Here is a 15,759-nt window from a genome sequence, read left to right as displayed (position 1 = left end):
AAGTGCATCTTTTCAATCATTTAGTGCAAACAAAGTTATTTTCCTCATCTTCATGATCTAAGGATGCAACTCTATGTCCCTTGGATTATTCTGTAGTTGAATATTATTCTAGATCCCCGTTAGATCTTGGCATGTCAATTAATTAGTAAGAGAAAATGTAAATTAGAACAAGTTGTAAAAACTAAAAGAAAAGATAACACCCCAACTTCCATTCCCCTGTAAAAGTAAAAGTATACGGAAAGAAAATATGCAACCAAACAGGCGGCAATGATCAAGGGAAAATTTTCAAAAACTACAATCATAGTCACTCCCTTCAGCCTTATACAGGTCAACCTTAGTATGCATGATACAATCACAAGCTCAAAATTACAAAAATATCAGTCAAGAGCAAGCATTTATTCTAACAACCATTGATGGCTCTACAACTAGCACTCATACTAAAAATATCAACTTTGCAGTTGCCAATATATTCATAAAAAATGATGGGAAAAAAGACTAAATCTAGATGTTGAACAAGGAGACTAGATGAGATCAGTAAGATGTCCAAACACCCGCTAAAGCCTTGAGGATTGTTTTGTGACGAACACGCGCATACATAACAAGCACCTATTATTATTTGGATAGCCTTCCGCAAAGCCTACGAAATTGGAACATATTTTGACGATTTATATGTTTTACAAAGTCAAGATGCTATTCAATTATATGCCAAAACCCACGTCTAAAGCCTGTAAAACTACAACTTTGTGCACCCCTAAACAAATTTTACTAATGAAGTCCTTGATGTTAAACTGGAAAAAGCCAAAGAAAACTTAAGCACCGATCAATTGCACGACACCATTATTCGGGAAAGAAGCATCAATTGGTAAGAAACATTAATCTGTCGCAAATTTGTCAAAAGTCACCAAGAACGTATATCTCCGTACATGAAAGTGCACGTAAAAATAAGACCCTAGTTGTTCCTCGTCACTAAAAAGATACGGGATACATGAAAGGGTGATGAACACTCCTATGGCAAGAAAGCAAAAATTATATCAACAGGCTAGGTGAAAATCTAGTCCTTTCTTAAAGCAGGGTTCAAGTCGCCAAACACACCCAAACCCCTAACCCCAAGCGAGCAATGTAACTACCCACAACCAAAGTCGGTGAATTTCGCCCAAGCAAACCTTCAATGGACCATCTAGTGGTAAGGTTAGAGGTATGCTTGCATTAGATTCCTAGCACGAAAAGATGGGAATCGAATTGCGGTCAAAACGGGCTCGAGTCTACTTCATCCATCCTTGTGCGTGCGGCTGAGTGGGAATGGGGCGAACGACCTAGGACCGAGATGAGAGAGAGCACGAGAAGGAGAGTGAGCTGTTGAAGGTTGTTGTTGCTGCATCGTGGCATTGCAGGTCGAAGCAAGAGCAAGAGGGAGCTCGACATGGGTTTGGGCAGAGTGGACGAGGGGCTATCGGTGGGGGAGGGGCGATGTTCCATGAAGAGTGTGAGGGAAAATGACGGAAGAGAGAGAGAGAGAGAGTGGGGAAGCTTATATAGAGGGAGAGGGGTAGGTCAATGGAGTGTGGCGGTTCAAGGGATGCACTAACTATGGGTATGATGCTAGAAATAGACCGATTTTATATTACCATTCAATTCGAATTAGCAAAAGCAATGTCTCCTTGCATAATATGGATTCCAAACATTCATGATCTAGATATGAATGAGTCGAATTATTTATCCCTCGGTCTATTGATGAACTATCTCTCCAAGGATTGTGAAAGATGGTCCACTCAAAATATTCTTGTTATTGCGTCAACTCATATTTCCCAAAAAGTGGATCCCACTCTAATAGCTCCGAATAAATCAAATACATGCATTAAGATACAAAGGTTTCTTATTCCACAACAACGAAAGCACTTTTTCACCCTTTTATATACTAAGGGATTTCACTTGGAAAAGAAAATGTTCCATACTAATGGATTCGGGTCCATAACCATAGGTTACAATGCACGAGATCTTGTAGCACTTACTAATGAGGCCCTATCGATTAGTATTACACAGAAGAAATCAATTCTAGACACTAATACAATTAGATCTGCTCTTTATAGATAAACTTGGGATTTGTGATCCCAGGTAAGGTCGGTTCGAGGGTCTCACACCTTGCGTAAACCAACTCCGGCATGAGAATTCCTTCGTGACCCAAAATAAGCACCCCCCCCCCCCAAAAGGTTCTAACACTTTACTATGGTTGTGACCATCGACCACCACAGTTAAATAATCTATCACCACATTAATTGATCCCTAGTTCGCCATCTTGAGTACTCTAAGCTCGACAATTGTCATTCTACTTGTTAATCTAAGTGGTTAGAAATTTAGGCCGTCACATTTTGCTTGTAAATCTTGTCTAAAGCAAATATTGACACACGAGTAATCAAGTTCCTCAAAAGAGGAACATGAAGATGATGAGGAACTCTTACCTTCTCACTCGACAACTTGGTTTTGATTTCTTGAAACTAATTCTCAATTGCAAGGCATATTTTCTTTTTCAGCTCAGCTAAATCTCCCTTTGAAACTTGTAGATATACTTTCAAAGTCGAATGTGCCCCTTTAGCTCTTGAAGCAACACGATTCCCGAAATGCATGTGTAAGTCTATCCAAGAAGTCACAAAAAGCTCCTTGAAAGGAAGCCACGAATTATTAATATAGTTAAGAACCGATAGCTTTTTATTAAAACAACAATCAAATTACTGAATATTTTCATCATATTCCTCTTGAGTCTTGGAGTTCAAAACCTTAGAACAATCAGACATGAACGAATCCCAATCCATTCCTTCTTTAAAATTGAGATTTACATTTTGCCACAATATTCTTCTCAATATGCCAAACACACAACAAGTTTGCACTTCTAGGAAAAACGAATTGAATCGCAATCAACAATGCAACTCCCTATTAGTGATAATAGATGAAGGTTGACAATCAATACCCAATATGTTGCTAAACATTGTCAAAACCAAACATAATCTTCCTCTTCCTCCTTTCTCAAAAAAGCAAAGCATGAATAGAAAGAAGTATTAAAGCATGAAATTTCAATAATATCCAACAAAGGCATCTCGTATCTATTAGTCTTGTAAGTACAATCCATTACAAGGACGCTTGAGAAACTCTTCGTTAGTGCCATAGAAATAGGATGAGAGAAAAAAAAATGTGGCAAGTGACCCTCAGCATCATGTTTAAAATTGTAGATGAATCCACTTGTACTAAGCTTATCCAATAAAGCTTGGACCACAGTGCGACCATTCAAATATACACGACAGAATTTCGCTTTCACATTATAAACAGTTTTGATAATAGCTTGAACATTGGGATTACTTTGTCTCATGGAAGAAAGAATTTGGTAAGGAGGTATGCCAGCCTTAGATATCTCTTTCACATGCGAAGCTTCAACTTTAGAAAAGCGATGACAAGTAGAATGTCCAGACTCATCACTCGAAAATTGATGATTATGTGATGCATTCACTACTCCGAGTAACCATGATTCGTTCTTCTTTTTATAGCCATGAGCATCCAAAGAATATTTAATTAAACAAGATCTAGTCTTTCTTCTCTAAAGTGCAATGTAAATAAAATATCGATCACAATAATTACCCCCATTGCGAATAAGATACTTGTCTCTCTTTGACCTTTTAATATAGATGATGAGACCTTGAGCTAGAAGATGGCTCCACACACTACTCACGTGCAATAAAACTAGAGAAAAACCTAAAGGACGAGGAGAGAGAAGCAATGCTTTTCATTATCACCTTCCATAGTGTAAGAAGAAGTTGTGTGCAGCTGAGAAAAGGGGCTTGTTGGGAGGTCTATGGTGAGCCTAATGCTAGTGCCACCCAAAGTGTGGAGGACAATAGGGTTGGCATCATTGATATTCATCTTCTCAATGCCCTGTGACTTGAGGAGTAGGAAGGCATGGAAAGAAGATAATGGCCAGCAAGAGAGAAAAGAGGTAAGAACTTTAAAGATGTAGGAAAGAAGAAAAGGAAAGTGCGACCCCGCAAGGCCAAAAACAAGAAACAAAATAAAGAAGAATTGACCAAATAAAATAAGAGGACCACTTTTGTAGAATTATAATTAAAGTGGTGTGCCATTCAAACTCAAAGGAGGAGTGGAAAAAACGATGCCTTAATTTTTTATATTTTTCTAGTATTAATATGCAGGATTTAAGAAGGTGCACGAGTAAAACCTAAATTCTATGTGAGAATAATTAACCTACATACACTAGCTAAATAACATGCAGGATTGATGTAGCTACATGACATGAATGGTGAATTCTAAATTATGTGTTATGGAATTAATTCTAAAAGGTATATATGTGAGGCATCACTCAAATTAACCATAAATGATATACGACTTACTAAATGGCATGCGATATGAAGTTCACAAAAATTAATCCTCCTAATTAATGCAATCTATATGAGACTCCTTAATTCAATTTTTTTTTTATTTGTCGACAAATGACCCTAAAACTCTACATGCAATCTATACGAAACTTAATAACATTTTTCATTTTTTTATGAAGGCTATGGACCATCCCAAATTTCTACGCATACTAAAATTAACATGTATTGCCCTGAAAGATAACTAATGAATGCGCCCTAAGTTCTAAATACGCATGACACGGTGACGTGCAATGAGATTGATTATGATGCATAGAAATACACATCATGCTTAGGAAAAGCAAGCTATTTCAAGACAATCAAATATCAACTAATTGCGGCAGGTCACGCATGACAACTTTGTGGTCGGCTTAAGTACACCCCAAGTGCCATAAGTTGTGTACGGCGCTCACTTTAGTGCCAAAACTTTCAAATCGATCACTTTAGTGCTAAGTTTTTGTAACTCCGATCACTTAAGTGCCAACTTCTTTTAAAAACGATCACTTTAGTACCAGAGCTAACGTGGCTTGCCGAAAATTCGACACGTGGTATTTTTTATTAATATTTGAGATGACGTGGCTCGGTGAATTTGACACTAAAGTGATCGTTTTTAAAAGAAATTGGCACTTAAGTGATCGAAGTTACAAAAACTTAGCACTAAAGTGATCGTTTTGAAAGTTTTGGCACTCAAGTGATCGAAGTTACAAAAACTTAGCACCGAAGTGATCGATTTGAAAGTTTTGGCACTAAAGTGAGCGCCGTACACAACTTATGGCACTTACGGTGTACTTAAGCCCTTTGTGGTCTGACCTTAGGACATAAAGGTCAGAAAGCCTTATCCGCCTTGATTAATGCAAGGGAGAGGACTTAGGATGATCTAAAGATTTATAACCTATACACTAAAATTAACCCCCATAGAATTGTACCCACCTTGGCTTACCCCGAATTTAGGGTTTACCAATGATGATCACAAGGATTCTAAACGAGGCAAGGAACGGCTAGAGCTTGATGAAAGCCGGCAAACGGGAAGCACGACGGATGGGCTGTGGTAGCGTTGAAGTTAGTTAGACCAAGAACGTGATGTTTGGGCGAAAGGCCTCCGGGTTTTGCAAATGTGGCGAGGTGCTGTAGCGCGGCGGGAAGCTGGCGGTGTCAAGGTTGCTGTACTGCCACTGGAAAATGGTTGGGAACGGTGGAGTTTCGTGAGCGGCCGTCGAACGCGTCGCTGGAGCGGGAGTCCTTTTGGGAATGACGTGCACGCGCCAATTTCTACGTCGCGTGCTCGACAATGAATCCTGTGGGTGACGGTGATTAAGGAAATGGCGCTGCCGGGTCTCTCTAGTGGTGGATGTGACCTTCACCAAGGAGAAGGGAATTTTTGGCCTCCCAGGAAATTTCCCCGTACCGTCCCCCTTCTTCGTGGATCTCTCCCCTCGATCTTACGATCCCCTTTCCCAATTATACAGAGAAATCATAATGTGACTTTCTTTAATTTATTGTGAAATTAATAACCTGTTATGGATCACAAAAGAATAAATAATTAATAATTAAAGATTATTGGGGCTTCACTTTTTCAAGGATTTATGGCCCTTGACATGCTGTTACACTCACAGTCACCTATAAATTGTTAATGTTATGCTAGCAAAGCCTAGAATATACCCAAATAACAGTTGATTTGATCATGTTGTTACTCTCACAATTATCCATAAACTGTTATGCTAACAAAGGTCGAATATACCTAAATAGCAGACTTGTGCACCTTCCACATATTCCACAATTTCAGACTCCCTTACAATTCAATAAAGGTTTTTATTTTATTTTATTTTATATGGGATATGGGCTCCATACCATCTTAAGTTTCTTCACTGAGCTATCATGCCAATTTAACTGAGATTTATCTGCTAGGATTCGGATTCGGATTACCTAACATTGGGATTTGAGAGAGGGTTGAAATTCAAAATTTTTCAAACCCCAAAAAAATTCCTGCCCAATTTTTTTCCCTCCCCCTCAACAAATGACGTAGCCCATTCTTGGCAATCCATTTTCATTTGGATGGCCTGATTTGAGTAATGATAAGCATGTCACGGAAATCCCAATGTCGGGCGATCCAAATCCTTGGGATTCTAGCTTTTGGCCAAGAATCATGTGCCAAATATATGGCTGATTAGCAGGAGCAATCAATAGATTAGCACGTAAGATATCATCTCTTTTTAGTACTTTTAGACTTGATTTGTTTCCCTTTTTTTTTTTTTTGCAAAAATAAAATGCTAAATGTGAGAAAAGATTGAATACAATATATCCAAAATTAGGTGTCTCAATACAAGATTCAAGAGAGAGAGAGAGAGAGCACAATGGCCAAAATGCACGTTAAATGATTCAAAGGCTTGAAGTAAGCTCCCAAGGTACCTTCCTAATCAAATATCGTTTTTCATTCCCTTTTATTTCATCGAGTCAGTCGAATAAAATTCAGATATCATTTAATCTTTAAAAGGAATCTCTTCGAGCTCCATTTCAAAGAGAGACAACTATTGACACCTAAATTTTCATCGAGAGATTCAATAAAATTAAAACTCGAGACTTGGGATTTTTTTATAGTGATAGGGCCTATTTCTCGGCCAAAATGAGTTATTTAAGTCCCAGTTGTATATACAAGTTAAGAGCATCTCATTTCATTTACATTTAGGTATCGTTTTCCAAATAAATCAAAGGTTTTTTTTTTAGGTTGAGTTTTTTTTATCCAACCTTAAAATTCAACTCTTGATGAAGATTTCATAAAATTTGTGAAAATAATAGAGAGACATCAATTTAATTCGTACATGTATAGTTAGGCTTTATTTTCAGTTTTTTTATAAAAATATCGAGAGTTGACTTTTTCTTTAATCAAATTGAAGACTTTGACCCTTGATTACAAAAAATTCCAAATGTCATTGATCTGATTCCTTTTTTGGACATTTAATCCAGAGACTGACAACTCATGATTTTAAGCTAATTTCAAGGTTTCAAGCCTTGGGTCGGTCAACCTTCAAATTCAAGTTTAGGGCCATGGCTGACTTTTCACAAGAAAGTCAAGGAGTACATTTCAAACCCTTTTAGGCCAAATTAACCCAATTTCAATATCAATTTATGCAACTAATCTTTCTTTGGATTAAAAAGGAAACGGGGGATTTGACGAAGGGAGCACAAAACGACAAATCGAGACCGACGAGGTCGGACCAGGGTTAACCCAATTGATCCGACTCAGTTAGGCCAAATGGGCCGACCAAACAAAGATGATCTAGCTCATGAGGTGATTTGAAGAGAAATAAAAAGGAGGTCTCGAGTCAACCCAAAAGTCAACATGTTGCAGCCCATAGACCACATGGCCATCCCCCTCTCTCCCTAATTACAAAAATATTATTTTCTCTCAATTATCAAAATTAAATTACATATCATCAATCCTGAAGAACATCAATCTTAACTATTCATTTCCTCTCTATCAATCTTATCCACGATCCATGTGACTCAATTTGAGCCAATCATATCAGTTCTTACTCATTAAGCAAAGAACTTCAACCATAGATATGGGCCTAACAATGCAATCTATAAAGGGACTAAATAGGCCGAGTGATGATTGGTGCTATTTAGAATGGTTTTATTTGATTTGCGTGGGGAGGTGGCTTTCTCTGATGGATAATTGGTGGTATTTAGAATGGTTTTATGGTAATTGCCTTCTGACGGTTTATAGCGGCTGCATTTCCTCGAGTAACTTTCGTCGATTGCCTTCATGTTTCTACAGTTCCACAAGTCTTGCACCCATGTCTCAATTGGTTGCCCTAAGCGGTTGTCCCACGATCTTGCTTTCAAGAGGTAATTGTTCCCTCTAAAAATATGTGCTCCTGACCTCAACTGTCTTGCTAATTTTAAGTTTCAAAATGACGTTTCAATGTCCCTCCAGTAAATATCCATAGCCAATGTTCTCATCAGCGGCTAAGAACCACTGGTCATCGTATTTCAACGACTAGATACGTGGTATCGATGAATACCAACATCGATTAACATTTGTTTTTTTTTTTTTTTATACCGAGGATCCATATGGACCTCTCATCAGCGGCTAAGAACCACTGGTCATCGTATTTCAACGACTAGATACGTGGTATCGATGAATACCAACAGCGATTAACATTTGTTTTTTTATTTTTATACCGAGGATCCACATGGACCCGCCGACCTGCCGGCTTTGCCGGCGCCAGCGTCCAGCTATGTCAATACCTCGAGGAGAGCTAGCACGGCGGCCCATCAGCCATGACCCCCCACTTAAGTCACAAAACCGAGTAGGGAGAGTTTCGAACTAGTGACCTGACGAGGGATAGCATGCCCCTCAACCAATTCAGCCATGCGTGGGTGGATATCGATTAACATTTGTTAATCTCTATGTTTGTCGATAAGCCAACATAAATGTGGTGGCACTCATGTGTCATGCATGTGATTGTCCATATATTCACGTGTTATTCACAAGTTTGTTCTCATTCACGTGCCAGACTGTTAACACTCGAATTTTGGCCGACAAGTCCTAAGTTCTAGAATAGAAACTTTGGAACTCCGATCGCGCCTGAACCCGTTTCTTGCCAAAAAGAATTGTAGGAGTCCTTAGTTGTCGTTTTTCTGAAAAGTTAAACATTGACTTTTTGGTCAAACCTCTAAATTTCATTTTCAACAAAAAAAATCAGAAAATGAAAAAAAAGAAGAAGAGAAACTCAAAAATAGCTCGTTTTTACTTTAATTTTACTTTGGCACTATCAATTTCACAAAGCCTACTCAAAAATCAACTTTTCCCCAAAATTCGGAATTTCGAATTTTTTTTTCTTTGCATTTTTGTAAGAAAATTTCCTTCGCTAACTAGGGATTATCATTAATCACAATTTCAAGCCACTGTTTCAAATTCAAGCTCAACAAGAATAGCCGTTTGGTGAAATTACAGAATTTTTTAAAATTGCCCTCGAGAGCCAACAATGACCAAAATGCCCTTGCATTGATAATGTTCATCAGACATATGATCATGTCACCTTAAATGAGCCAATCACATCATTTCTTGCTCATCAAGTGTTCACATTAGATCAATCATAGGCCACAATTAAAATGATAATGTGTCCAAATGACATGTACAAAACCTAGGAGGGCACACATTCAGCCCCCATTAGCCCTCTCTCTGGTCGCTCATTTCTTGGTTCCATCTCCTCTGATCTCTTTTCCTTATGATCGTCCTCCTCCCGTCCATCTGGGATCCCGTCTTGAGCCTCAATCATCTCAGACCTAGCCGCTTTGCTGATTCGAAACTTTCGTTCAATTCACCGGAGATAAAAATCAAACCAATTATACACTTCCTTTGAGAAAAACAGTGACTGAAGCTCGATCTGACTCGGATTACTCACTCGAAGCTCCTAGTACGTCCTGAGCATCAACCATCAAGCTAAGTTCAACATTTGTATTCTTTTGATTTTTATAACCACATAGATATATGGTGCTGGCTTAGTTTAAGCTTATCGTCTCTTTTTCTTTGATTTGCAGGGGCATTGTCTTGGGAGTGCCAATAAAGTGAAAACAGAGGCGTTATTGCTGGAAATAAATTACCCATGAATGATTGTGAGTCCATATCTTATTGTGTGTTCTCATGGTATGGCGTTTCTCAACGAGATAATGATATGGTGATATGTTTGTTGCGAATCCATGACATTCTTCAACATTGGGATCATCTGACTGAAATGCATGCAATGCGCTTGATGAAATACCTGAACAATGTCCCTGCACGTTGAAGTTCAATTCTGACAAAGATTGTCTCCTTTGTTTGCTTTCGTTTGTTTGTTTCTATTAAATGAATTCCATTTGACTTCTACTTCCCCTCTCGAAGAGTGAATCCAGTGGTCGTTCCCTGACTATCTTATGCAACAAATTTGATTCTGGGAGCTTTCTGGATTTGGCCGAAGACTTCTTGTTTGAAACTAAGTCGGATCTAATAGGTTCACAAGGATGCTAAATTGTGTTTCACCATGCAATTGATATGTTCCCGGTAGACTTAGTGTGCTGTGTTCTAAATGTGCACTGATATGTGATTTATAACCATATCATCACCGAAGTAGAAATTTATGGAACTTCGTTGACTCTTGCCAGCCTCACGCTCATTTGTACTTGTGATGTTGTTCCTGAGGCTTTTACTGGTTTGTTTGATGGCCATTGTGAAGTAAAAGAAATTGAAAAGGCCTTTGCTTACGTGAGAAGAAAATGCTACAATTAAATCTAAGAACATGGACAGTTGGGGTTTTCCGGAAAGAGAGTTTTTAGAGTAATTGTCGGGCTTGGTCTTCTTGAGGGGTAAAACCGAAGGTGGGAAAATGGGAATAGAAGTTCAGGGGATGAGTTTGCTTGCTGGGCTTCTGGACGGAGAAGAGGAGAATAATAATTATATACCATTTGTCACATGTTGACAGCTGAGGGTCAACCTATGCGGCGACTTAGGCTTCTTTGATCATTGGAGTGCAAAAGCGATTCACCCGAATCGCGTAGAGAGAGTTCTAGAAAGAGAAATTTTTTGTATTTCTTTTTGTGGATGATCAAATGAAGAGGATGATACTTTTTATATAATAGAGGCTGTCGAGTTACAACCGTTGATTTATATTCGATTTAATATCTCATGCAATATCGTCCCATCTACCTAACCACCGACAATAAATAAAAAGGTTCTAGAACACGGGATAGTTACCGTCTCGCCCGCCCCGGGGAATATTCTAGAAAATGGTAGAAAACCCTAGGCAAATCCTAGAGGTCCAAGACAAATCAAGTCTTGGGGTTCTTCTCGGCTATATGATTGACCGGTTGCGCTAGGAAAATCTCAAATATATATATTTAAAAATATAGAAAATTTGTTAGGAAGATTCTATTTATTTTTCGGTGCAATTTCACATTTACTTGATTAGTTGATTGTTGACTGGTGTGTCTAATTGCATGTGTAATTAAGCCTCGCATGCGATTGTTAGATGTATGTTTAGGTCTGTGACCGATGTTGATCCACGGGTAGATTAGAGGCAACAACTAATATTAACTAGTGATTAGTTCTATCAGCCTTTCATTTTGTGCATGCAAATGTGGGTTGATTATTACTAATCCTTGTCAATTAGACATGGGATTCGGGAAAACCAAATGGCATGTGGTCAAAGACCGCCCCTGAGGTCATTAGATTTTCGATTAAGTGAAATTGGTTGTTTGATTTACATGAATGGTTGTTTGAATGAATAATTGCATATCAAAACCTGACACCCCAATGGAGGCGGCCCATGGAGGAGGCATGCAAATGGAGATGGCGATGGTGGAAGACCGATGTCCATTCTAGCCTTATATTTGTAATAACTAGGGTTTAATTCGATAATCACTAGACTTAGTTTTAACTAGCCCAGTTCTTTTGAAAAATAAAACCCGAGTAGAATTAGAATCGTATAATTAAGAAGTTTGGTCTTAACTGATTAGAATTAGGCTCATTTTAGTCTCAAATAGCAAGTTTCGAGGGATCATGTCTCATCTCTCGAGGCTTAGTAATCTTTGTATCATGTCTCGGGTCTCTCATTCGGTTTTTGTAATAATTACCCGATGAGTTGCGGATCTTCCTTTATTGCTCTTAGAAAGATGTTTTCAATTCCTTGGGTGTCTACTTATCGCACCATCTTTCAATACACTATATGTTAATTTCATTTTTCAGACTAGGATAAGATTAGTATAGATATAAATGAAAACCACGAAAACATTTGCATGTTCATTTAGAAATGATGTCAAACAAAAACCTTAAGGATCAAAAGGCAAAACAAGATTGCATGACCATTTTAGGTAATAACCAAATAGCTAGGTACCGAAAGGGCGCTAATAGAAATATTAGCATAAAAAAGTTCCTGGTCTTAAAACTCTAGTTGCGTAGGAACCATGGTGATTCTCCTTCACTTTGATTGGGTTTCATGCTGACCTCCAAAAAATAGTTAGTGACGACTCCTAGAGCTAATTAGATTTTAAAGAATTAGAACGAAATATCACAAAGCGTCACCTAAAGTATGGATCTTAGGAGAGCTCCCGCCCGTGAAGCGATTAGGATTTCGGGTCGTCTTAACGTGAAAACACCTTACATGGATGAACACAAACCCCCACCCCCAACCCCCCTCCCTCTTTCGAGGGATCACAACACAGGCATGTGCTTATCGACACAATCGGATTATTTTTGGTGTCAATAGATACCATAGCTGTTGACTACGTGGGAATTACCCAGGTCTACGACCCCGACTGCTCTACGTCCATAGAATTGGAAATTGTTTTCTTGCATTCCGAGACTCATTTGCATCTGAACGTGCGCAATGAGAGACAGAGAGAGAGAAAGAGAGGGGGACCAAAGGCTCCCACTCAACCAAAAAACGAAAGGCTTCACAACATTTAACCATCATCATTCATTGCCATCATCTTTTCACGCCTTCCACCCTTAGACGGGGATGGGAGTCGGGGACCAAGAAGAGAATGCGACTTTAGTGGTCATCAATGTATGGAAGGACGTACCGACATGGCCCAACAATATTCACAATCATTTCGTTGCTTGACTTTTCTTTTCTCACCAACCGCGTGCATCTTTTCTTTCTTTTTGTCCCCTTTCTGCTTTATTTCGTTTTCGCCTCTTTGGAATCCTCCAGCTGGAAGCTAAAGCCTACCCTTCCACGATTGCTAAATGAGTTTGGTCAGTTGTGAGGCATCAATGCATTTTGCCCCATGATGGACCAATAAAGATAAACTGAAATGAGAACTGCATTTGCTGGACATGGTGATGGTAGATGCCTGAGGTTATTGTTATTATTTTTTAATATCCTGAGTTCATACACTGTAGTACTCGTGAATTCTGTCAAGAGAGAAAATCGACCATAGTATAAGGAGATCGTGCATAATCGAGCCATCATTTTCCACATCCCCTTTATAAGTACGTTAAAGCAGAAGGATCCAACTTGCCCCTCAAAGACCGCTAGAAAACTTGTCCTTCAAGAAAAGGGTGGATGAGGAAGAATGTCCGTCATCGTCCTCATCTTTAAACTCCATTTGATTCTCGAAAAATGGAAGAAATGAAAAATATTTTTCGACAAATTATTACTTATACTGCTTATAAAAATGAAAAACGAAAAGTATTTTTATCATCAATACAAATGTTCAGATATAAATTATCATCAGTAATAAATATATTTTTTTATTAGCTAATTATCGTATGATCATTTTTGAAAAGTAATTTTCAAATTATTCACAAAATTGAACGACTTCATCCGCATTTTCCTACCTGCAGTTTCTGTTACAGTAATACAAACTGAAAAAAAAGTAAAAAAGCACCCTCAAAATTATAATCCGGAAAATTTGATCCTCAGTTGAGGGAAAAGGCAAAAGGGAAATCAAATAGGCTCAGACCAAATCAGCGGCATGTTGACGGCCCTGATGGCGAAAAACTTCTCTGGCAGCTGTAGGTGGTGGCGGCGGCGGCGCCGGATTGTTTGGTTTCTTCACTGCGATCGTCGCGCGGCAGACGGGGCAGTTAGAGTGAGACTCCAGCCACATGTCGATGCACGTGCTGTGGAACGCGTGCGTGCACACGCTCAGCCGCTTGATCTCCTCTCCGCCTTCGGACAACGCCGAAAGGCACACCGGGCACTCGCCGCCAACAACGTCTGCTGCGCGGCCGCTCTCCTTCTCGTGGTTGACTTCCGGAGGAGCCACGGCGCCGCCTTCGCCATCCACTGAGGAGATTTCGACGGAGTAGGTGCCGGAGCTCTGGCGGCTGCGGCGGAGAGGCAGGGGGGGACATTTGACCCCGAATACGATGGTGTAGATGAGGACGGGGATGGTGATGAAGGTGATGAAACCGAGGACAAGCCCGAGAGGAGAGAGATCGTCGGAGGGAGAGTCCGGGGGGAAGGGAGGGAGCGGCGGAGGGATGAAGAGAAAGGTTGGTGGGTTGGCCATTGACGACGATAACGATAGTTAAGTATAAGAGAAAAACTAAATAAAGATAAAAAGAAAAGGAAAAGGAGTGAGCGGTGATGGCGGTGGTGAAGAGATGTGGCTTGGAGCTTTGGTCACAGAACGTGCTGGTGCTGTTTTCTTCTTTTTGATGGGGTTATTTCTGTAATTTAATCATTGGGAGGAAATAGTGGAGGCTAGTTCGTAGAGATAGCTAGATAGGTATAAGTTTGAGATTCGGGTATAATTCTACCAAAAATCCTAAACTTTTTATCATGAAACCTAAGTATCATTTTGTCCCATCAATATCCTAAATTTTGTACAAATGACCTGGAAATATCTTTGATAGAATCTCGTCCACATGGCTGTTAAAAAGTTCGATGCGGTAGCATTCGTAAACAACATGAGACAAACGGACCTGATGTGAAGCTGGCCTGACGATTTTTTAACGGTCATTATGTCGAGGTAAAAAGGTATAAAATCATGTCCCCATAAAGATAATAAATCTCGAAAGAATAAAGCTAGGATTTGAGAAGATCCTCGGAACTTAGGTACTTCGACCAAGGGGCCCAAGTTCGCAACCCACGTTGGCACGAGGGACATCTAAAATCCCTCCTGCGGTGCATGTGATTGGTTCTAAAAGTACTTATTAAGTAAGGATGTGTAAATCTGTCAAGAATTGTGAGGGATTGTCCCACAATTCTTGAGAAGCTCTCTCTTGTTGACATTAGTTATGGGTACACTATTGCTAGCGTTGTAACAACAAGAAAATAGTGTTGGGCCCCCGAAGGAAGTGCAAAGTTGGGCCAAACTAGCTGTTGGGACATCAAATTTGCTAGCTTGCCAACTTGTCTATGAATTCATATCTTTTCGTTCATAGCTGAGCACGTATGGAGATTTATTAACAGAATACTTCCTCCTGCTTCTCCTCTCTGCGGGTCTCATATCATCTCGTTTTCATGATTTTCCTATATAATCAAGTGCATAGTATTTGGAGGGTCTATTGTGATCTTACTTGATAGTCACTTACATTCTACGCTCATTAAAGAATGAAAATTATCCTTGAATACGGTGCTTACACGTCTCAAGGGATCGGGAATTTAGCATTTCCCTCTGGTGGTTCTCGAGTTTTTACAACTTGGTCAAGCCCACGAATGGTCGGAAGGATTATATAAATTATCCTCGTGATACACTCGTTAAAAAAAAAATAAACTTGATTTGGGATAATTCAACTTTAAAAGTATTGATTTCGCATAACACTATAGATGTTAGAAATTGAGAAACAAAAAGATTGTTAGTTCCTCAAAAAGTATTTCCGGAACATTTCATTAACAAAATTGACCTTAAGGAAGGCAAG

At 39.3% G+C, this 15,759-nt stretch overlaps 1 protein-coding gene across 1 annotated transcript; it reads right to left on the bottom strand.

The window, feature by feature from the left end:
* Positions 1–13,716: 13,716 nt before the first annotated feature.
* On the bottom strand, positions 13,717–14,495 carry LOC115739869 (RING-H2 finger protein ATL33-like). Its single transcript, XM_030673162.2, has one exon. It carries the CDS (start codon positions 14,403–14,405, stop codon positions 13,848–13,850), a length of 558 nt encoding a protein of 185 aa, XP_030529022.1. The 5' UTR covers positions 14,406–14,495; the 3' UTR covers positions 13,717–13,847.
* Between the last annotated feature and the right edge of the window lie 1,264 nt (positions 14,496–15,759).

The sequence above is a fragment of the Rhodamnia argentea genome, chromosome 10, assembly GCF_020921035.1.
Source record: "Rhodamnia argentea isolate NSW1041297 chromosome 10, ASM2092103v1, whole genome shotgun sequence".
NCBI classification, from domain to species: domain Eukaryota; kingdom Viridiplantae; phylum Streptophyta; class Magnoliopsida; order Myrtales; family Myrtaceae; genus Rhodamnia; species Rhodamnia argentea.
The sequence above is the reverse complement of the archived record's forward strand: the minus strand, read 5'-3'. Positions and strand labels throughout refer to the sequence as shown.

Excerpts from the sequence above, each read along its gene's own strand:
- LOC115739869 (XM_030673162.2), bottom strand. The coding sequence starts at position 14,405 with ATGGCCAACCCACCAACCTTTCTCTTCATCCCTCCGCCGCTCCCTCCC.